General features: G+C 38.2%; 1 protein-coding gene and 1 long non-coding RNA gene across 3 annotated transcripts; both read left to right on the top strand.

Moving 5' to 3' along the window:
* Positions 1-1,013: 1,013 nt before the first annotated feature.
* On the top strand, positions 1,014-22,916 carry LOC145728084 (serine protease persephone-like). 2 transcript variants are annotated; one of them, XM_081978087.1, is made up of 8 exons: positions 1,014-1,321; positions 8,361-8,494; positions 8,591-8,762; positions 18,324-18,421; positions 18,482-18,636; positions 22,245-22,441; positions 22,495-22,655; positions 22,707-22,916. In XM_081978087.1, exons 1-8 carry the CDS (start codon positions 1,243-1,245, stop codon positions 22,719-22,721), a joined length of 1,011 nt encoding a protein of 336 aa, XP_081834213.1. In that variant the 5' UTR covers positions 1,014-1,242; the 3' UTR covers positions 22,722-22,916. The 2 variants fall into 2 exon arrangements, with proteins under 2 accessions (XP_081834213.1, XP_081834205.1); XM_081978079.1 differs by having other exon boundaries at positions 1,015-1,321; positions 22,722-22,916.
* LOC145728124 (uncharacterized) lies at positions 1,355-8,244 on the top strand. Its single transcript, XR_014178002.1, has 2 exons — positions 1,355-2,691; positions 2,758-8,244. It is a non-coding gene; the product is annotated as an uncharacterized LOC145728124 (long non-coding RNA).
* Positions 22,917-24,055: the final 1,139 nt, after the last annotated feature.

The raw sequence follows: 24,055 nt of genomic DNA, 5'->3' as shown, positions 1-24,055 counted from the left end.
ATCCTCCGCAAATACGGGAGTAAGATCTTTAGGCCCGACTGCAGCATTATTGGAATTATCACGTCTGGACTTGCATCTTTACATGAACAGAATTGCGAAACCGACCATTTGATAGCGTCATCACTAACGACTCTTTCGGCCGTGGTCCAATCCCATCCATTAGGGCAGACCTTGACCTCCGAATCGCTCGCGCCGCCGTCGCCTGGAAAGTCTTTTGCTAGGAGAAGTTGTAAGGTCTCCTTTTTCGTTTCCGTTCAACTGCCGTAATGTAAAGTTAAAAGCTTAGAAGATTTTTATATGCCGAGGGAGGTCCTGAACAGATTGTATATGCCTATTTCCGGTAATCCCTTGGAACAATGGGACATTTTTTAGGGCAAATAAACTGCCCTGTAATTGATCTGCTCCTTCCCAAGTATGCACACGACGAACTGGTTAAAAACGATTTGTCCTTCGTAAGAATCAAGTCAACGACACAAGACTATTTTGTAATTAATTTCAATGATAAATAGCGATTTATCTTTTTCCACTTTGTTCTAATTAGTACCGCAACCCACTTGAAACTAGTTTTTAAGCATAAAATACGTAACGCGCATAGATAAAATACAACTGTAGGGCACACCCCATATGAAAGTTCCGTTTGAAAGGGGACTCCCCAGTTTAACTACATACATTAAAAAAGAATAACAAGACAACCGTAGAAACTTCTTGAAAACTTATTTGCGTATCCGAGAAGGAGATAATGGGTTTACACAAATTTGGTTTTAATTACTTCCCTTTATACGAACACTCAGGCCGCAAGATATTTAGAGTATTTAGATGTAATTCCGGAAATAGAGTCGCAATGACCACTTACAGCCTTTTCAAGCTAGTTTTTAAACTATTTAATAAACTGCTCTAGTAGATGTTAATTAAATTATGTAAATGAACTTGCGTGCATTCCGGACGGTTATGTTCTATAGCTGGCTTTACTTTGCATTCTTACTTGAAGCTCATTAAGTTAAGATGGTAACCACTAACCAGTTTGTATCAGTCTTCGAACATAACAACATTGATTTTATTTATTGTTCTCCAGTAATATCAATAATATGCCTTAAAACGGCAAATAACGCGGCTCGTGATTTCAGTTGTTATTTAAAGACCTACACGTACAAAACACGATAAAATTTGAAATATTTTCAGACCAATACTGTGTCTAAATAAATTTGTTTTGATGGAAATAATGCACGAGTGAACAAAGTTAATATGTTAGTGAACAATTTAATAGTTTCGTTTGTTTTATGTGCTATCCGAACAGTTATTTGTTACGATGAACCTTTAGACGGTATGTATAAATGGTATTTAAGTTGCTTTTAAATTTTCAGAAATATACGAGTAAATAGTAAATAATTTGTCATTCATGTAATTTTAATTGCATTTGCCAGTTTTTCATTAAATACAGGGTGCAAACGGTAACTTTGGGCAAACTTGTAGGGGTAGTACTCCTCCATAGACAAGTATTTTTGTCCGAAGTATCCTCGGATATGATTCTTATGAAATTATTGGACTACTGCTAGAGAACAAAAAGACTTGCTAACACCGTGTATTTGAAAGGTATTTTTTGACATTTTCAGTCAGGTTGACTCTGACTGACCAGCAAAATCAAATCAGATTAAAACAATAAACCGCCTATTTATATGTTTTCCTACTCGGGTGTGGAAAAGTGCACCAATAACCAATATCCCTGTAGGAGTAGAAAAAGTACTTTTCCGCATTGCAAGATCAATTTACAATAAATGTATAATAAACATACAATTTTATAAGTGTAGAGTGAAAATACCTTTGCATCAACTTTTTTATGAGATGTTCAAAGGAAGAAAATTAAATGTAACCTGTAGAGCTTAAAAGTTCTACTTAGCCTTAAATGTATCGTATATTTATTGATTTTATCACCCAACGAACTATATTTTGAGTAACTATTGATTGGTAGGTGTGGCTGGTTATCAACGAAAATCAACAATAAGGGAATGACATTTGTTACACATATTTAGCAACGAGCATCTTTTAGACCTTTTAAAAGGCATGATAGTTTCTTGTTCTGTAGTTCTATTATTCTGAAGATGGATTTATTTTACGACGAAATTCCTCAAGAAATCATTGAGGAAGCTACGGAAGCAAGCAGTCACTTAGTTGTAGAAAGGTCCAGAGAACGGTACCACAAAGAATTCATGGATTTTGACACATGGTGCACTTCAAAAAAAGTCAAGTTTTCGTCGATGATAGAGGTATTTCTTGCATATTTTAATCACCTTTCAAAAAGAAGATCCTTTTACGTTATGGTCTAAATACTCAATGATAAAGCTAGCTTTAAAAGTCAAGCATAACATAAACATAAGTAAATTCTATAAGCTAACAGCGTTGTTGAAGAAAGCCATTGACGGATTTAGACCAAAGAAATCAAAGGTTCTCGAAAGAGAGGAAGTTGAAAAATTCCTGTCTGAAGCGCCCAATAGTGTATATTTAATGATAAAAGTCGCAACAATTTTCGGAATAGCAGGTGCTTGTCGTAGGGAAGAACTCATGAAGCTTACCTTAGATGATATTGAAGAAAAAGATGATAGTGATTGATAGATGATTGATAGTAACGATTCTAAACACAAAGACCCATGTTATCAGAAAATTGGTAGTGTGTAATTATGATGATTCTGATACAAGGTACAGTGACTTCTACAAACAAATTGTTACGTCTGCACAATACTACACATCACCGCTTCTTTGTAGCATACAAGGATGGAAAATGTACGAAACAATGCGTAGGAGTAAATACCTTTGGCAAAATGCCATGCAAAATAGCTGTATACTTGGGCCTTCAGGATCCTGAAATGTACACCGGCCATTGTTTTCGTAGATCTTCAGCTACAATGCTGGCGACCTCTGGATCCAATATCACCAACATTAAGAGACACGTTGAGTGGTAGTAGACCTTAGTTGCGGAGTCGTACATTGAAGATTCCATCGCTAATAAAAAGCAGAGAATATACTCCAAAAACCTACAAGCAGCAAATCCCTATCAATACAGCCAGATGACCAGTCCAACAGTCTTAATCAAACTTCGGTAGCTTCTACAATCCCTTGTACAGGGTGCTGCATTTTCGATGGTTTTACGGGGTACAGAGAAAACAGTAATAGATAGAAAAAAAGTAGCATACGTGTTCTGATCTCTTTTTTTGAGCTGAGATAACTGGCGAAAAGTGGGCGGCGCAAACTTCTTTTGTTTCAAAGATACGGGGGGCTTTTGAAAATTGTCATTCTGGAACCCCCTCTGTATTTCATTTGCTATTAAAGTTATCAAAAAAGGAAAAACGGTTTCCGGTAGAAGTTTTGACGTAGAATCCAATGGCGTAGTCAGTTTTTTTCTATTACGTTTAATTTCTGACATATGACAGTAAGTTATATTTTTTTAAATGAAACACCCTATATATTTTTAGTTCATTTAATTCTGTTGATTTTTACTTTTTCAACGGTGTATTAAAACATATAAGTTTGTAAACGTTAATCTTGGTTCTTGGTAATTAGAAAAAAAGCGTTTCCTTAACAAAAAAGTGCTAAATAATATGTATAAAAATACCCACAGTCGAAACAAAATTTGGCTATGTTCTTATTAACATGTTACATGTCGTTTGTAAACAGTTTTTTCAACTTCTACCTTAAAAATAGTAGAAAATAGAAATGGCCACTTGTCTTATTAAAGTGACGGTAGAACTGTTTGTAACTTAGATTTTTAATAAGATTTATTAAAAATATTTAATTTTCTGATGTGTTAGTTTATATGATTTCCGATTTTGTTTGATATTTTAGATATTGGCCTTTTTTAGCTCAGCAAAGGTTTTTTTTTAAAATAACAGGATTAACCTCTACAAACTTATATGTTGTAATACACCGTTGAAAAGGTAAAAATCAACAGAATTAAATGACGTAAAAATATATAGGATGTAAAATTTTAAAAAATGTAACTTACTGTCATATGTCAGAAACTAAACGGAATAGAAAAAACTGACTACGCCATTGGATTCTACGTCAAAACTTCTACCGGAAACCGTTTTTCCTTTTTTGATAACTTTAATAGCAAATGAAATACAGAGGAGGTTCCAAAATGACCAATTTTCAAAAGCTCCCCGTATCTTTGAAACAAAAGAAGTTTGCGCCGCCCACTTTTCGCCAGTCATCTCAGCTCAGAAAAAGAGATCAGAACACGTATGCTACTTTTTTTCTATCTATTACCGTTTTCTCTGTACCCCGTAAAACCATCGAAAATGCAGCTCCCTGTACTTTAACTTAAAATGCACATTTTAAATACAAGCAGTAGTCTATTCACGATCTTTTTGAATCTACTTTATCTATGGGAGTTTCCTTGTGTAATAAAATGACGTGATGATGAAGAAATCTTAAAGTGTCAAGTCAGACATTTCATGTGAAAAATTATTATTAAATGATAACAGATACCATGAACGTGGTCATATTTTCGTACAGAATTTGTATCTATTTGTTCATCCAAAAAACCCACAGTTAGATAAGCCAACCTGCTTTGATGGTGGGAAAGACTAGTTTCTGACGAGTTTCTTGTACTTGCTATTCAACTGAACGGAAAGTACAATATAGAATAAATAAGAAATTACAACATTTTTATTTTACTGAATAATTGGGATGATTTACATGAAGTTGTACTAAAAATTGTGTAAGCATCATGAAAAGTAACAGCTTTACTGATCTTAGACAAATCACGTACAAACGAGCCCAATTCAGCATTAAGTGCCCAAATAAGCTCAAAAAATTGTGTAAGTTAGAGTAACACCGAATCGGTTTTTGACGGTTTTGAGACGATTGGAATCAGTTGGCCTGAAATGAATCCAACACAGCGTTCAGTTAAAACAACACCCGAGTTGGTATTGGTTTTGAGACAATTGGAATCAACTCAAAGGAGAGTTTGGACACTAATTGAGAGTTCAGTGCGGTCACAAAGGCCATAAATCGACTCAGAATTTCCAATTTGCCGTAGTTAGAACAACACCAGAGTTAGTATTACCAGGTTTTGAGATTGGTATCAATTGGAAATAAAACACAATTCAGAATTCAATGCAGTCTAGCTAGGGCTATAATTCGACTCAAAAGTTTTATTTGTGTAAGGCAGAACAACCGGAGTCGTTATTTGAGCGGTTTTGCGACCATTGGAATCATTTGGGGAGAGATTAGACACAAAACAAGGTGAATTCAGCAAGTGCCCTAAATAAGCTAAAAAATTTATTTAGAAACTTCACTTTGACATCAATGTATTTTATATGGCACAGTTTAACTAATAACCGGTTATTGATCTGTTATCGTACAACCGGACCTGATATAACGTTTTTGATATTTTAGTCGTTAAACGACTATCATGTGGCTATTTTGCTTGTAAACGTCAATAATATCACTAGGCCCCCTGTCAAAAGACCGGGCAATGTGTTCTTCTCTCCTATAAGTGCTCATGCTGTACTATCAATGGCTTACCAAGAGGCCCAAGGTCCAACCCTTGAAGCTTTTGGCAAAAGTTTGGATGTTCCAAACCATCCTGCTGCCGCTATTGGCTACAAAGACATAATTAATCATTTGATCAATGTTTCTGATGTTCAGCTTTTGAAATATATGTCATGCAAGGATACGCTTTTGCCCAATCAGAGAAACGGTATTAAAGAGCTTGAAAGAAAACTCACGGAAACAGATCTTTCTAAGGTAACCGAAAATCATCAAGGCATCGGTAAAGCAAAATGTCTTATGGGAGATTCAAGGAGCATTTTATGACAAATCTTTTAACCCAAATTAAAAAAAAGCTATGCTAGATATTGTATCGCTGCTGACCGTTTGTGATATCCATTTTGTTTTGTCCATCCTTTTCCAGTACAAATGGAGTTACATGCCTGATGAAGCCAACAAGCAGAAACACGTGTGGTATCTTGTTATCATTCTTGTTCCTTTCTGCTTCACCTTTTTTTTGCGGAATCATCCATTAAGCCACCTTTATATTTAAAAATATGTTTTTTAAACGGAACAATAATAAAGTTATAAAATTGCTGTATTTTCTAATATAAGCTTTCTAAAGAGCAAAGAGGAGAAAAGTCACAAGTTGTTTGTGCTCAAGATGTTTTAATGAACATTTTTTTGATTGGACACATTCACAGCTGCTTATTCGACTATATCCCACCATTATTATTGTAAATCTAACAAAATATATAAACAATTATCAAAAATGTGAAAAAGAGGTACTTTACTTTTTACTGCCGTCATGTGCAACAACCACTTTTGTCCTCTGTTTTGGTCCCTTTTGTTCCTTCTCTTGCTATGTTTACATTCTTTTTAATCATTGAACAAAACCTAACAAGTCTGATAAATGTATACACATAAAAATGTGTATTACGTCAGTTTTACAATTGAACTGAAGAGGTCAAAATACCCGATTAAGAAAGCAATACATATATACAGGGTGTCCCATCGAATGCAAGGCATTACAAGGTTGGAAAAAACTTTCCGACAAATTTCAAAAACATGCCAAGTTTGTTTGTCACACATTATAACGCAAATTGTTTTCACGCTCCATGTAACATCTCGATGACGTAATTTGGCAAACCATAATTTGACAACCGGTCAAATTACGTCATTGTGATGTCAAATTGCTCTGGTGGCTCCATGGAGCGTTAAACCAAATGCGGCCAAAAAGGATGGTAAAACATTCAACCTTTTAAGTAGGGGTGTCATAACATAATTTTTTTCAAATGGAAAGGGGAAAGGGGGTTATATATCATTAGAAGAAGCTTGTGATTCGCTATGCAGGCCACTCTGATAGTTACAAGCAATTATATTAATAACAGTACTGATATGCATAGACAGGACATAATGTCTAAAGGTCTCAATTAATCATAAATATGATAAATTGTCAACGTAATTATAAATAATCTTCGAGAGCGATGTTCTGCTAATTTTAGCTGTGGCAGCCAAGTTTAATAAGAATAACAACATACCTTTGCAATTAAAGGAAACAAATAGTTTCTTGTGTAACTTTTTTTACCAACAAATGGATCCGTAATGTTTGTGTGCCTAAGTTTCCATAGCGGAAACCAGGGTCTAAAGCCATGGTTTCCATCATTTCTGGTGGTAAAGTTACAAAAAAAATGTCCGTCGTTTTTGACAACGTGCGACAAAGTAAGTTAGTTGTTGAAACTTTTTCATTCAATAGTTATTTGCGCTACAAGGGAGGAAAGTGCAACTTTTGATCCTGCGAACAAACAGTTTTCCAGTGTTACGCATCTAATTTTTTCTTCAACCAATCTTATATTTTATACAAAAAAGGAGCACTTAAATACGATGTTAATACTGTTGGATACCTGGATAAAAAAGAAGGTGTTGTAACCAGGATATGTTTGTCAAAAAAGTGTCAAAGACACCGCACTAATTTCATTTTTACTGTTAGACACCATTAAACGTCGAAAAACGTCCATTAAACGTACAACGAGAGGTACCAATTCCTGCAATTGATAATTGAGGGGAAGATTGAGGGAAAGAGAGGAATCGGCAGGAAAAATATGTCATGGCTCCGGAACGTTAGGCAGTGGACAGGACTGAGGACAATGCAAGAACTAATGCATGTAAATGTGATCGCAAACATCCATTGGACACGCAACAGAAGAAGAAGAAGAACATTCACCTGTATTTTATAAATCCTCCTTTTCCTATTAGTGCCAACAAAAAAAAATGCAGGTCTTTTATACTCTCTGCCATTATTGCTGTATCGTCTGCGAATCTTATGTTATTTATGATGGTCCTTCCAATGCTCACGTCAGAGACACCGCATTTATTTCATTTTTACTGTTTGTAGACTTCTGTTTCTAGTGGATTACTGTTTGACTTTTACTGCCTGGAGAGTAAAATATTGCATTTTGGGACACAAGGCATGTTCTTCTAGTTTCAATTTTATTACTGTAGAATTGAGACCACTTTATTATAAAAAATACTTTCTTAATTGGATGTTGTTTGTCGCTAAACGTAAATTTCTGATCCCTATCTGTGATAAGAGCGTCCATTGTAGGTTGCTTTGATTGCAGAACTCTTCTTTCGTTCTTTTCTGGTTACAAAGATATAAACTTACTACGTAGCTAAATTCCGGTAGAAAAAAAGTAGTAAAATGTTTTAAGATTTCAGGCGAATGTTTTAAACAGCTTCTGCATAATAAAGCACTAACTATAATAATGTTGTAATTTAATTACTTTGAAAGAGTATCTTTGAAAGCGCTTCTGAAATAACTCCTTGGTAACACTTCAAAAACTCGTCGCACCCTGTATGATATAGAATTATTGTAGAGGGCGATTCCTGTCAACAATTGGGACTTGGTGGTATATGTCGAAGATACGATGACTGTCCTGTGGCCATACACTCCGTAAGAAAAAAAGGACGACACAATCTTCGAGTATGTGGCTTTGCCGGACTGCAAGAAGTTAGTATGTAATATTAAATTTTTACTGTGTAAGTTTTTTTATTATTTCACTGATTTTTTTATAAATGGTATGTATAGGTTTGGTTTTTGCTCTAGGTGGTGTGCTGTCCAGGCGAGTCTCCGTCCGACCGACATCCTACGCTTGAAACGAGCACGATTGATAATTTGACAGTTTGGATAGGTGGGAATACTATTCAATCTAACAGTAAAGAGAAAAATAAGACCAATAACGATGGTCGCATAAAAGGCAAACGGCGAGCAGAAATAAGTAAGCAAAGCGTATTAAGCATTTTTTCTTATGGTAAAAACATAGGTAACTTACTAGTCATAAGACATTCTTATTCCAAGAGGCTCCTCACTATCTGAATAAAAAACACTTATAACACATAAGTCTGCTAGTAGCTAAAGCTTTTCCTCACTGTACTTTTCCGCTAGTATTAACTCATCCTTATAGTTTAGTTATCCGGATGGGTATTCCTGCTCTGCTCTGTCTCTTTGTTCTAACGTATGTTTCACAAAGACGTTATATCGGGCCTCATGCAGATCTTTTCATCCAGTCTATAACACTGTCTGCCGTTAGGATTCGGATCTCCTCCCACTTGAGAGAAAGGTGACAGTTTTCTTGTGATGGGGACTACCCAAGTGAGAGAGTTTTCTTGCACTTTCTATAGTTCTTCCTCCCACAAACCCCACGCCAGAAAGTCTGTGTGATGTTGTTTTCTTAATTCTTCTTGTTCTTCATATTGTTACGGTTTGGGCCTACTATGCTCGATACTCGATGAAACCGATGCGCCGCAATATCTGGCCGGGCGCGTGTTAAAGTAGGCCACACTTAGGAAGCGAGCATCTTGAATATTCGAAGCAAATCGCGAAGCGTTTCGCGGTCATTCTAGAACGTGGTTTGCGAATATAAAAGAAGCGGCGTCAACGACGGTAGGGAGTAGTGGTAGTAGTGAATTTGGGAACGCGGTTAAGTTTAAATAGTGGAATAATTGTGGAATTGTAGTAGTGTTTTTAGTAGCTGTGTTAATTATTGTACGGAGTGTTTTGAAGTGTAAATAAATTTATTAATTGTTCAGTTAAATTGACTTTGTGTGAACCCACGGGAAAATCGTAACAATTGGTGTCAGAAGTGCGATCAGACTTTAGTGCGACGTGAATTGGAACTAAATTTCGGGTTAGAGACTTGTGTTCAGAACCGGACTAGAGATTTTCGGAACAGTGGTGTGTTAAATTTATTTTATGCCAATAACAAGACGTCAAAGTGCAAACATGGAGACCCAATTTGCAGCTATTATGGCAATGCTTAAACAAGACAAAGAAGAACGAGAAAGGATTCGACAACAAGACAAGGAAGAACAAGAAAGGATTCGACAACAAGAGAAGGAAGAACAAGAAAGGATTCGACAACAAGAGAAGGAAGAACAAGAAAAGATTCGACAACAAGATATGGAAATGCGTCAAGAAGATAGAGAGCGTAACGTAGAAATATTGAACGCTCTAGCGGGGACCAAAACAGAAATCCAAGAGTATGTAACCCATAGTCTCAAAAAGATGGAGTGTGATGTTCAGGTAAAATTAGACGATGTTCGGGAGGACATTAATAAAATTCAGGTTGATGTTCGGGAGGACATTAATAAAATTCAGATTGATGTTTGGGACATTCATAAAAATCAGAATGATGTTGAGATAAAGCTACGCGACTTAGAGCAGAAAATTGACAGCAGAGGAGTCAGCTCTACAGTGTTCACCGGAAACGGGCTCAACAAGATCAAGCCTCCCACATACGATGGTCAAACTTCATGGGCAACGTACCAACTCCAATTTGAGGCCGCTGCAAATGCAAATCGATGGAGTAACGAGGAAATGGCTGTAGCACTGGTGGTGGCATTACGAGGACCTGCATTGGAGCTGTTACAGACTCTGCCTATCGCCCAACAAAGCAACTATGACGCATTAGTAGCTGCATTAGAACGACGTTATGGGGATCAGCATAGGAAAGGAGTGTACCAAACACAATTAAAGGCAAGACTGCAGAAAACTGGTGAAAATTTGCAAGAGTTTGAGGCCGAAATTCGTCGCCTTGTGCATCTGGCTTACCCAGCCGTCCCGGATGAAATCCAAGAAGAACTTGTGGCACAGTATTTTGTAGATGGGATTCGAGATCCGGAGGTAAAGAAAATGCTGAAGATGTTCAAAGGGACCAACAGCAGCGAATTACTGATTCGAGCGCTGGAAGTTGAAGCTGCGTGCAACGACTTAAAGCCAAAAATCAGGGCCGTGACTATTCAAGAGGAGAGGGAACTGCCAGCCGATCATGTTGCTACATCAATAGATAAAATTGAATCAATGGTCGGCCAAATAGTGCAACAAGTGGCAGCATTAGGAAATGGTCTTTCCACACAGTTAGAACGATCACGCCCGATCACGAGAGTGGAGTGTTATCGATGCGGGCGTACGGGACACATTAAACGAGATTGTCGAGTAAGGATACCGTCCCGCTCTCCAACGAGGGACGTACAACCATCCAGAAGGGACCAGGAAAACTCCCACTAGTCAACATTACGGGGCGAATGTTGACTAGCGAAAACAAAGCCCCCAGAATTATCTCCATCAGAAGCCTGGGTAGATCAATGGGAAGCCTGAACGTAGATGGAAAGGTGGATGCGATGAACGTTACTTTTACTTTGGATACCGGTGCGGCAGTATCTTTGATCCGGTCAAACCTTGTGGATAAAAGTCAAATTAAGCCTTTACGAAGAAGTATTCTCCTGCGCACTGTGACTGGAGAATCAGCTAAAGTTTTAGGAGAAATAACAGTAAAGATTTGCCTTGGAAGGATTACGTTTTACCACACCGTGTTAGTAGCAGATATTGAAGATGAATTTATTCTGGGAATGGACCTGATTCGTCAACATGGATTTTCTTTTGATCCCGAGCAAAATATCCTAAGGTTTGGAAGTGAAGAGTTCATCCTGTCAACCAGTCACCGCTGTGAGTCACCCATTAATGTTTTGGCATCTCAGACAATAAAAATAAGCGGCAATTCCGAGCAAATAATCATTGGACATTTGGAGCAGAATTCTGGGAGCTGTGTTGGACTTGTACGAAACCCGGACCGACCAGGAAGATGCCTCATTGGGAAATCACTTGTAAATGGAGGAAGTGAAGTCCCAATTAGAGTTGCAAACATTTTTCCAGACGACGTCAAAATCAACAAAGGCGAAATTATTGCGGTATTTGAGCCTGTAGTCAAAGTAACCAATTGCGATGGGTTACCAGAACAGGAGGAGCAGTTGGGGGAAAACAAGCTCTTAAATGAACTTGAAAAGACCTGGAAACATCTGTCAACACCACAACTGAAGAAGGCTCGGAAACTGATTTTGGACCATGCTAGCATATTTGGAACACCGAACAATATGGGAAAAACTACCATTGTAAAACACCGAATTAACACCGGCAATGCACAACCGATTCGACAACCACCTAGGAGACTACCAATAGCCAAACAACAGGAAGTGCAGGAATTAGTGGACAGGATGCTTGACGACGGAGTTATAGAAGAATCCTGCAGCCCTTGGTCATCACCTGTTGTTCTGGTCACTAAGAAAGATGGATCAAGCAGATTTTGTGTAGATTACCGAAAACTGAATGACGTGACCAAAGAGGACAGCTATCCACTTCCCCGTATCGACGATACACTGACGACTTTGGCAGGATCCTGTTGGTTTTCCACTTTAGATTTGAAGAGTGGGTACTGGCAAGTTGGCATTGAGGAGCAAGATAAGGAGAAGACTGCTTTTTCTGCTGGAAATGGGCTGTACCAATTCAATGTGATGCCCTTCGGACTTTGTAATGCTCCTGCTACGTTTGAAAGACTAATGGAAATTGTGCTTCGTGGCCTTAACTGGAAGACTTGCTTGGTTTATCTGGACGATATCATGGTGATGGGAAAAACTTTTGAAGAACATCTGGACAACTTGCAAGAAGTATTTGCTAGAATAGGTGGTGCCCATCTTCGATTGAACGCCAAAAAGTGTTGGTTCTTCCAAAAGCAAGTCGAATTTCTTGGGCATGTGGTGACGGTCGACAGAATCCAGACGGACGACAAGAAGATCCAAGCAATTAGAGAATGGCCAGTACCAAAGGATGAACACGAACTCAGAAGCTTTCTAGGACTTGCCACCTACTACAGACGGTTTGTGGAAGGATTTGCCAGCATCGCAGCTCCGCTACATCAACTTACTGAGGACAAAACACCCTACTGTTGGAATACCCAATGTGATCAGGCGTTCAGAAGATTAAAGGCATCACTTTGCTCCAGTCCCATCCTCAGTTATCCACAACCAAAAGGAAAGTTCATGTTCAGATGCCAGTAATTCTGGTATTGGAGCTGTATTGTCTCAAGTCCAAAACGAAGAAGAACATGTCATAGAATACTTCAGTAGGAAACTTACCAAAGCAGAACGGAACTACTGTGTAACGAGAAAAGAGCTACTGGCAATAGTAAAATCAGTCGATCACTTTCACAAGTACTTGTACGGACAGGAATTTTTGATAAGGACTGACCATGCGGCACTCAAGTGGCTCCTCGGAATGAAACAACCGGAAGGACAAGTAGCAAAATGGCTTGAAAAACTCCAGCAGTATAATTTCAACATCAAGCATCGACCCGGAAAGCTGCATAATAACGCAGATGCTCTATCAAGAAGACCTTGCGCCGAAGAATGCAAACATTGCCAGAAAGCGGAACAACGTGAAGGCGTTGTGTCCATCAGAATGGTTCAGCTGAAGACCAATGATGAATGGAGTACCGATGAGATTAGGAAGGATCAACTAGAAGACAGCGACATAGGCCCATTGTTGTTGAGAAAGGAACAAAGCGAGCCAAGACCAACATGGCAAGAAATCTCTAGCAAAGGCCTGACGTTCAAAGCACTTTGGGCTCAGTGGGACTCGCTTGTGGTTGAAGGCGGCTTGCTAAAAAGAGCTTGGGAGAGTGCCGATGGAAAAGAGATAAGGAAGCAGCTGGTAGTTCCCAGAGGAAGGGTCGACCACGTATTGGAGGAAATGCACAATGGAAAGACTGGTGCTCATTTGGGAGTAAATAAGACTTTGGACAAAATCCGGCAACGTTTTTACTGGGTGAACTACTGCCAAGACGTGAAATCATGGTGTCGACAATGTTCCATTTGTGCAGCTGCCACGGACCACAGACGAGATCCCGGGGACCTATGAAGCAGTACAACGTAGGATTGCCGTTCGAACGTTTAGCCATAGACGTTGCTGGGCCTTTTCCTGAGACCAACAGAGGCAACAAGTACATTCTTGTTGCCATGGATTACTTTAGCAAATGGCCTGAGGTGTTTGCGATTCCAAATCAAGAAGCCAGCACAGTTGCTGATATTCTCGTCGAAAATGTCTTCAGTAGATTTGGTGTGCCGTTGGAGTTACACTCTGATCAGGGACGAAACTTTGAGTCCAAGCTCTTTCAGAGGCTCTGTGACCTGCTAGGCATTAGGAAAACCCGAACAACGCCGCTTCATCCTCAGTCGGATGGCATGGTCGAGAGATTTAATAAGACCATAGAGCAACATCTCTCAAAGGTTGTTGATCAGCATCAGAAAGATTGGGACCAGCATATTCCGCTCTTCTTGATGGCTTATAGAGCAGCAGTCCACAACTCAACGGGACAGTCACCATCTAAAGTTCTGTTTGGTCGAGAACTGCGACTTCCATGTGATGTGGTGTTCGGATCTCCAACAGGCCAAAGCACGAACATTGAGAACTACGTTGACGAGTTGCAAGACAGATTACTGAACATCCATGATCTGGTCAGGGAAAGTTTGAATCTAGCTAGCGACAAGATGAAAGCTCGTTATGATCTGAGGGCCAATTCGGGAGGGTTCCAGCAGGATGATAAAGTTTGGTTGTTTAACCCTCAGAGGAAGAAAGGCAAATCACCGAAATTAACACCTGTTTGGGAGGGACCTTACAATGTGGTAAAAAGGTTAAACGACGTCGTGTACAGAGTCCAACGCAGCCCCAAAGGCAAGATGAAAATTGTCCATCTGGACAGACTCAAGAAATACCAGGGATTAGATGAAGCGGATCGGGACGATCAGCTTTAAGAGGGGGGCAGTGTTACGGTTTGGGCCTACTATGCTCGATACTCGATGAAACCGATGCGCCGCAATATCTGGCCGGGCGCGTGTTAAAGTAGGCCACACTTAGGAAGCGAGCATCTTGAATATTCGAAGCAAATCGCGAAGCGTTTCGCGGTCATTCTAGAACGTGGTTTGCGAATATAAAAGAAGCGGCGTCAACGACGGTAGGGAGTAGTGGTAGTAGTGAATTTGGGAACGCGGTTAAGTTTAAATAGTGGAATAATTGTGGAATTGTAGTAGTGTTTTTAGTAGCTGTGTTAATTATTGTACGGAGTGTTTTGAAGTGTAAATAAAATTATTAATTGTTCAGTTAAATTGACTTTGTGTGAACCCACGGGAAAATCGTAACAATATTTTCCATCTTCTTTAAAGAAGGTTGGCGATTACTTCCCCTAACGCTTTCCTTATCCTTTGCAACGTGAAACAACTGATCAACACTGAGGCTAGTTCACTCTTTGATATCCCTCAGCTAACGTTTATTTTTTCTTCCAATGCCTTTTTTCCCTCTTCCCTGCATGATTACTTATAAGAGAGAGTACTTTTGTCATTGCAAAGTATGTGCCCCAATATGCTGTTTTTCTACCGTGTCCAATTTCTGACTTTTTTATTTGTGACTCTATCAGTGCAGTCCAAGGAGTTTTAAGTATGCGTCTGTAAAGTCACATTTCAAATGAATTGTTCTGCCTTCGTTCCTTTCTGAATCCCCTATCTAACTAGGGGAAATATGGCTTCTGCTCCATTTATGGGACAATTTGCCAAGGGTTTTCTTTCTGCCTAGGATTTGTCTCACCTCTTGGTGCCTCGGTATACAAATCAATTGGTTGTCTTGCGTGGTTTCTGAGCTTTGTTTCCTCCTTGATTTGGGTGGTACGGTGCTGCGCGTTAGAAAGACAACACAAACTACTGGATGAGAGCAAAATGGGTCCAGGAGCCTTATCTACAAATAATAGAGGAAAAGCATTAAACGTCGAAAAACAGCATACCTGGGTCACGTAATACGCAACGAGAGGTACCAATTCCTGCAATTGATAATTGAGGGGAAGATTGAGGGAAAGACAGGAATCGGCAGGAAAAACATGACATGGCTCCGCAACGTTAGGCAGTGGACAGAACTGAGGACAATGCAAGAACTAATGCAGACTATACGTAATAGGGAAGAGTGGACAAATGTGATCGCAAACATCCATTAATGGACACGCAGCAGAAGAAGAAGAAGAACATTCACCTGTATTTTATAAATCCTCCTTTTCCTATTAGTGCTATCAAAAAAAAATGCAGGTCTTTTTTAAACTCTCTGCCGTTATTGCTGTATCCTCTGCGAACCTTATGTTATTTATGATGGTCCTTCCAATGCTCACAATTTCTGTTCTTCCCCATGTAGTGCTTTCTGAAATAATAGCTGTGAATACACAGTAAAGAATTGGGGTGAAAGCTCGCAGGCTTGTCTGACTTTTTTTTTGAATTTCTATCGGGTTGGTTTCATTATTATCTACCCACGTATAACAGCTTTTTGGTTGTAGTATAGGTTTTTGATCAGACATCTTTGGGATCTAATGAATTGAACTCGTTCGAACCCTTTTTGGTCATCTCTCTAACACATGAATACACTTTTATTATATTCCCTGCACTTTTGTAATAATACCTTCTTTGCAAACACCGCTTTTCTAGTTACCATTTCTCTTCTATATCCAATCTGTGTGCTGTTCAATTATTTTATACGCATTTGGATACATTTTAGTAACCCTTTCTATGTGTGGCTTATAAGGCTAAGTAATACACAACGGCAGTCATTGCACAACTTTTGATTTCAAAATTTGTAGATCATCATCACCGCTGTCATCAGTTGGTTCTATTTTAATTACTTTTCTATTATTTGCAAATAATTGTTCTGTGTATTCTTTTTATTATGTTCTTTTGTCTTCTTTTGACAACTAAAGTTCCCCATTTGAGCATCTTATTGTCAGTGGCATTCTCTTCCGGGTTTGCCCGCAATCTTTCAATTTCTTGTGTAGGTTTTCAAGCTCATCTATTTCTTGGCAAATTTTTTTCAGCCAACGTCCATCCAGCTATAGATAATCTTTAGCCTTCTTAATCATATTGTCACATTTGAATTGTAAAGCCCTTTTGGCTTAACAAGTTAATCCCCAAAAGTAACAACAATAACTTTTACATGCACAAATTATTACAATTAATAAATAGATTGTACCTACTTACATTTGTTAAACGATAGGGGCAGCTTTCTAGAGGGTTTGGCACATGACATGTTCTTATAATTTAGAAAGATTTACTATTTCATTAATTTACGAACCCCCCGGTGCGGGTTGCAGAATTCGGGACGACTACATACTGTGGCACGAGACGGAGCACTCTGACTGTGTGCTTTACTAACGGATGTCGAGCCTTATTTATACCAAATTGGTTCAGTGAGGAAATCTATTCTTTGTCGCTTGATTTCATATTCCTGCATAGCAGCGGTGATCATTTGTCACCAGCTAAAAATAGGCATGATGCACTACTTACATTCTGATTGCAACCTTGCTTCCTGCATTTTATTATTTTGCATTTTCGGATGTCTGCTTTAATTTAATGAATTTATATTTTTTAAATAATACGAATTTCTATTCGTGACAATATTTTCATCAATTTGTTTCTGTCTTCCAACAATTGTTTCACCTTTTATTCAAAATGCCTTCGGGTTGCACTGTTGATATCTTTTATTGTAGATTCAATAAATGTTTGTGCGATTGCTTCATTTAGTGGTTGCTGACAGGTTTCACATTCGAGTTTTCATAGCTTGAATTTCTGAGCTTTACTTTTTTCTTTCAATGTTGGCTAGAAGTAAATTGTGGTCGTAATCTGCATCAGCATTGAGGTAAGTTTTAACGCTTTGAGTTCAATTTCTAAATCTTTTGTTAATAAAGACGTAATCAGTTTGGTTTTCTAGCAAGTTATTTGCGTTGTCTCCAGGCGCAGTTCATGTACGAGTATAAAGTCTTCCTGGTGATAATTGGTAAAAGGTGTTTGTGACGAATAGTTTGCTCTTTCGACAATATTGTATTAACCGATCGAGGTTTTCTTAATAGATGCATGATTTCTCCATTGACTTTCTGCTGTGAAAACTTATGAATTCTAGATATCATTGTGTTCTCCAAGGTCTCCAATTATTCTTTAACTGTTTTGACGCAGATGATGGTCATGTGGCTTCAGCTTTTGCACGAGCTGAATCTTGTAAAGCTAGAAACTCAAATTCTATTCGCAAAATCTTCTATAAGGTGATTGCACAGCTCCAATTGCTTTGCACGCGTAATTGATTCATTCGAGTCCTCCTCACACAACCCTTCAAAGCAGAAACATACACACATACAGTGCATACTGAAGTCAGTATGTTGCACAACGTCTCTGTGGATGCATATTATCAGAGTGTGTATAGCGTAAAACAGCGAACAGCGATTTTTAAAATAAATTTACACAACTTGCAAGCGTTGTTCTAGCTTAAGAGGACTCATGAATAAATGAGAAACCTTACTGAGCTGAAATCAGCTTTCACCGATCAAATAATCATCAGAATTAATTCGCAGACTGTAGTCTTGGCAAAAATCAAACGTCTAAAAAAACCCTTTAGTTGAGATGATTGATAATACAATTTTCACATATTCCCGTAGTGTGCGAGAAGTTTCTCAAAGAAAACAACGTCACATTAGAAATTGACTATCATGTGTTGAACGGTGAAGATGCCGCAGAAGGACAATTTCCACATATGGTTGGTAAACACAATAAACATTTGAATATGCATTATATTATGTCCCAACTAAATTTTTAGGCGGCCTTGGGTGTTGAAGATGATGTCGGCAAGATAAAATGGGTATGCGGGGCATCTTTGATTGCTCCACGATTTTTACTAACAGCGGCGCATTGTATCATTTGCTCCGGATGTGGACCTATTGTCAAAGTTCGTCTTGGAGTTGTCGATCACAAGTAAGTATATTGTATTTTCTTCTTCTTATCGGAGGTTTGCTATCATCACAGCAATCCGGATTTTTTTGACTGCATCAGCTCTGAACAATTGCACAATGCTGCAGTTAAACGAATTCCCTTAGGTTGTTCAGTCAGAACGCACGGCATTTGTTGAAGCCTCGCTTTCCACTAATCTTTCCTTGGACTCAATTGGAGAAGAATATTTCTGCCTCCTCATTATATGACCCAGGTATTGAAGTTTTCTTTCCTTTGTGGTTATTGACTTTGCTCTCCTTCTGCATCCGGTTCAGCACTTTAGTGCGGCATTAGTAATTCTATCATTACAAAGCATACGCCACAATTTACGGTAGCACTACATGTCGAATGCTTGTACTTTGTCGGTGAGATTCTTCTTGAGGGTTCATACCTCAGCTCCAGCGCAGAAAAAACGTAAAAATGCATCCTCATTCTAAATTATATTTTAATATACCAACTTGTAAAAAACGTAAACGTTGATTGGCTATTTCTGTCCTTGTTCTTATTTATTTTTTTTTTTTTGACTGGTATTTTGGCTCCACCAACTAGGGTATTTCGCCAGCTCAAAACGTAAGAGGCTCAGATACTCGGGCTAGAGCCCCTGAGCTCCAGATAGCTACAAAAAGGTCTAAAAAATAGCTTAAAGGCACGATCTGAGCAAAAGATATAGTCATTCCTCGTGGATACTATAACCGTCACTGTCACATCCACGTGGTCTTCTCTTAGGTTTTCACCCTTTCCGCCTCTTGGAAGTGCACCGCACAAGACAATTCCCCGTAGACTTTTAGGAATAGACGTTTCCACTTAGAAGTCCCACCATCTCCACTCAACCGGCTGCAGAATTCGGTCGTCAACTTCAAATTTCCCTGAACACCGTTTCAAGAAACGTGGTTTCTTAGTGGCAAAAAATGGCACTCACGAAACTGACGTGCGGTACGTTCCAAGTTGAAAACCGAACTGGTTCTTATTTCTCTTGTTTGATCACACGATTGTTCTATACAAGTTCCTGGTTATTTATATGTTGACACATTCTCTATCGTGGTGTTTGCCACCGTCAAGTTTGCATGGTTCAGATCTTGTGAGAATTTTGTCTTCTTCTTTCTTTCTAATATGGGTGTCCCATATAGGTAGGCTAATGCCTGTTTTGTCCTATTATGCCTTTTCGGACGTTGATGTCCATCACACTCCAGCGTTTTGGAGGTCTGCCTTGGGTTCATTTTCCGACAGGATTGTTTGTTTTTGCGATTTTTACAAGTGTGTTGTCTTCCATTCTGTTTACGTGTTTATTCCAGTGTTTTCTTCTCTGTCTTACCCACCTTCCTATGTCCTGTATCTCACTCCGTTGTCTAAGGTCATGGCTTCTGATTCTGTCGTGTAGTGTTTTTCCGTGTATATTTCTTATTATTTTCATTTCAACCGTTCGCATAATTTGTAATGTTTTCGATGTGTCTGGTCGGGTTTCGGCTGCATACATTATACATTATGACAAGTCTGATTGTCAATTTATATACTCTTATTTTACTGTTTATGTTGGGGTATTTGTTTTTCCACACAATGTCTCTTAGACATCCTGATATTCGAGACGCCTTCATAGTTTGTTCTCTCACTTCATTCTGTTGATTTCCATAACTTGTTATCTCAGCTCCTAAGTATTTGAACCGATTTACTTGTTCTACAATTTTCTGGTCAATCTCCAGTTGGTTCTTTCAATGATACGAGACATTTTGTTTTGTTCGTGTTAATGACTGAGAATTTTGTAACTACCATTAACTTGGTTTTCTTAACGTTATTTTTTAGTTCTATTTATTACAATAATTTTTCTAAAAAGTGTTTTGTGTCTTCAAAATTGTTCGTTCACAAGACGGTGTCATCAGCGAATCTCATATTATTAATTACTTCTCCATTAATAACTAGTCGCAATAACTCATCTAGGGTTTTCCTAAAAATAGCTTTGCTATAGAAGTTAAATGAAAGCCGTGATAGAATGCAACCTGGTCTCACACCACGACGAGTCTCCATTTCTTCTGTTGGTTTTCTACCATTGTTTCAGCTTTTTAGTCCCAGTCCAGTATATTTGACTAATTATTATAACGTCGTCAGAGTAAAAGTAAAAGTTTTGCTGACAAGCAGCTGATGTCGTCAGTGTAATAGTGTTGTCAAAATACTTCTCCAAATCGATGTAATTACCTTTTGGTTTATTTCGAGCCAGCCAGTATTCTTTTGCAAAATTCAAATTGTGTATTGCTTATGTTTGCCTTTAGTCTTTTGTGCATGATCTTTAAGAACAACTTTAAGGTGTGGAAGTGTGATGGTTCGATAAACTGAGCATTCGCTTAAGGTTAGTTTCTTGGATTTTAGCACAAAAGTACATGATAGTCATTGTTTAGGAATTTCTCCCTTATCATAAATGCGGTTCGATCCAAACGAATATCATTTACCTACATTATCAAATAGTTTGATAAACTCTATGGTTATCTGATCAGGATCAGCAGGTTTACCAAGTTTAATAGTTTCATATCAAACCTGGCGTATCATCATCTTCAGCTTCTCCCTATCCATCTCCGGACATAAACCTCTCCAATTCGTCGCCGATCGCTTCTGTCGGTCATCTGACTCATCCATTAGGTACCCATCAGTTTCTGTATGTCATCTTTCCACCTCGTTCGCCGTCGTCCTTGATACCTAGATGTTCTGGGCGTCCACTCAGTTGTCTTTCCCGTCCATCTCCCATTCGTTTTTTCCGATTTCCGTTTTAGCCTTGGCACCCGTTCTGCAACGTCCATCACTTTTGTCTGATCCATTCGTTTGTCCTTCCCTATTCCCTCATTGAAGCTCCATGTTTCTGAGGCGTTCGTTAAGGTCGGTAAGACGCATCGGTCAAAGACCTGTGTTTTAAGGTATTGTTAGAACTAAAGACATCACTAAATTTTTCATATGCTGTCCATCCAGCTGAATCCTTCTGAAGATCTCCGCTTTCTAATGGTCCTTATCAAAGGATATTCATTGTACGAGGTACACCTATTTTTCTACGACCTTAATTTTACTGTTGTTGCAAAGGTCAGCATCTGACATTACTTTTGTTTTTGCTGCGTTCATCTTTTTAGAGCCTACAAAAAATTTGTTATCATCTCTAACTTGACAGAACTCTACCATTCGCCTCCTCTTACTATTCCTTTCTCCCAGACCAAAACTCTTCTTTCCCGATAAAATATCTCATAAATACTGTTATATCATTATTATTTATGCTTTGAAAACAGTCATTAAACTGGACATAAAAGTCTTCAACTTCATTGTTCTCTTTTGTGTTTTAAGTTGAAGCATCATGACTCTGTCAGAGCAAAGTGTACAAATTCCAAACCAAGCCTATTCCCAGAGTAATAGAATGTTCCGTTACTTGCTGGGCAGCTGCTACTTCCTGTCACACACCTTCCAAAATATCCACATACATTCAGCCTTAGCATTTCCATTTCCTACAATATTGTCCAATTTAACTGGTGCAAAAATACTTCTTGCATTCCATGCATGTTTTGATCTTCATACCATTTTGCGTTTTATATTATTTAATGTTATTGTTCAAAATTCTTTTGTTTTAGCCACCCTAATTCGGCACAAGATGTAGACGTAAAACGGGTAATACTAGCTGAGTATCAGGTCATTTCAAAACACAATGACATAGCTCTAGTCGAGTTAGTCCAGGATGTAAAAATGAACAAAAATGTATATCCCGCCTGCTTATACACTAGATCGGATAATCCTATTGGCCTCTTGGTATCTGGTTGGGGTAAAACTGGTAATAAAAATTTGTTTTTACAATTTCAATTTCTCAAAAATGATCATTTTTAGAGACTGGAAGAAAAACTAGCAAACTACAGTTTGCCAGACTAGAACCGGTAGAAGTTCAGAGCTGCAACACAACTATGTTAAAGAAAAATGGTTTTACGTCAGTCAAAGTTATTCTGAATACTCAGATTTGCGCGAAGTCAACCCAAAATGATGCTTGTCAGGTATGTGGATTAACTATTAAATCAAATTAACAAATAACTATATTAAAGAAGTCTGCACAATTTTAGGGTGATTCTGGCGGTCCCCTTCAAATAGAAAGGAAAACTGGAGGTTACGATATAGTAGGAATAGTGTCGTATGGAACTGAGTGTTCCGTAGGTGAAGCGCCTGGAATTTATACTAGAGTATCGGCGTATCTAGATTGGATTGAAGATAATGTGTGGCCGTAGTTTTATTAAATCATACATAACTACTTTTCATAATGATGCAATTTTATTAGATGAATTTTTTAACTATAAGTTAATTTTCTAGTTTTCCAACCTTTATAATGTATCAAATTTCACATTATGGCATTTTTACTTTTCTCTTCTCGGTATTAAATTATAAATTGTTGTCCTCCCCAAATTTTTTTCTATAAAACCATGTAAAGCTTTTGGTGTGTCGCTATTTATCGTTTGTCGCGTTGAACTACGAACTTGACAAAGAATGCACTAGGCCATCGACCATATTGTCTAAGCTATTCCGAAAATTGCTGATTATTTTACACGATATTTGCGTCATCATAATTTTAAAGTTTGAATAAAGTGTCCTTTTTTGAAAATTTCGAGAACGAACTGCTACCGCACTCATACTCAATATCTCAACAACAATTTACATTGCTACACAAAGGTTTCTAGGTTTCCCTAAAATTAAGTTGTGGTGATGGTATACCGTGGTGACTCAAACTAACTTCTATATACGAGACTCAATCCTTTAGAAAAGTGAAGTAGTAGTCTATGTTACTCACAGTGGAGGTGAAATCGTAGTAGTTTTAACAATCCCTTAGGTTTTAACAAAATGGAGTTACCCATATGTCAAATGCAGATCTTGAAATCCCTTTTTATAGAACCGCCTCGGTATATTATCGAAAATAAATTGGCTAAAAGTAGAGGACCATTCTAAAAGCTTCCAGAATGAGGACCTGCACATACAGTATGGTGCAAATGTATGGAATATCTTTAGTTTAAATTAACAAGTAAATTTTTTCGAAACACCCTTGGACACGTCAATTGTTATTTTTGACTGCGCTTCTTCTAATAATAAATTCAAGTATACAAGTTTCTTCGGAAGACGAGGTTTAGCATTCTCCAGTGCTTTGATGGTCTTCCCTATGGCCACTTTCCTATACTGGATTATTAATATTAGCGTTTTTGATGAATTGGTTGTCCTCCATTCTTTTTACATGTTCTTTCCTGAATCTTCATCTTTGCTTCACTCATCTTCCTATGTCTTGAATCCCGCATTGTATTCTGATGTTCTCATTTTGTACTTTAACATTAAGATGTTAATTTCACCTGTTCTCATCATTTGTAGAGTTCGGTTTCTATCTGGTCCTGCTTCTGCTGAGTATGTTATTATAGAG

This window comes from Ips typographus, linkage group LG1 (assembly GCF_016097725.1).
Source record: "Ips typographus isolate SLU linkage group LG1, UJ_Ityp_2.0, whole genome shotgun sequence".
Classification (NCBI taxonomy): Eukaryota; Metazoa; Arthropoda; class Insecta; order Coleoptera; family Curculionidae; genus Ips; species Ips typographus.
Note: the sequence above shows the minus strand (reverse complement) of the source record. Positions and strands in the feature narration are given on the sequence as shown.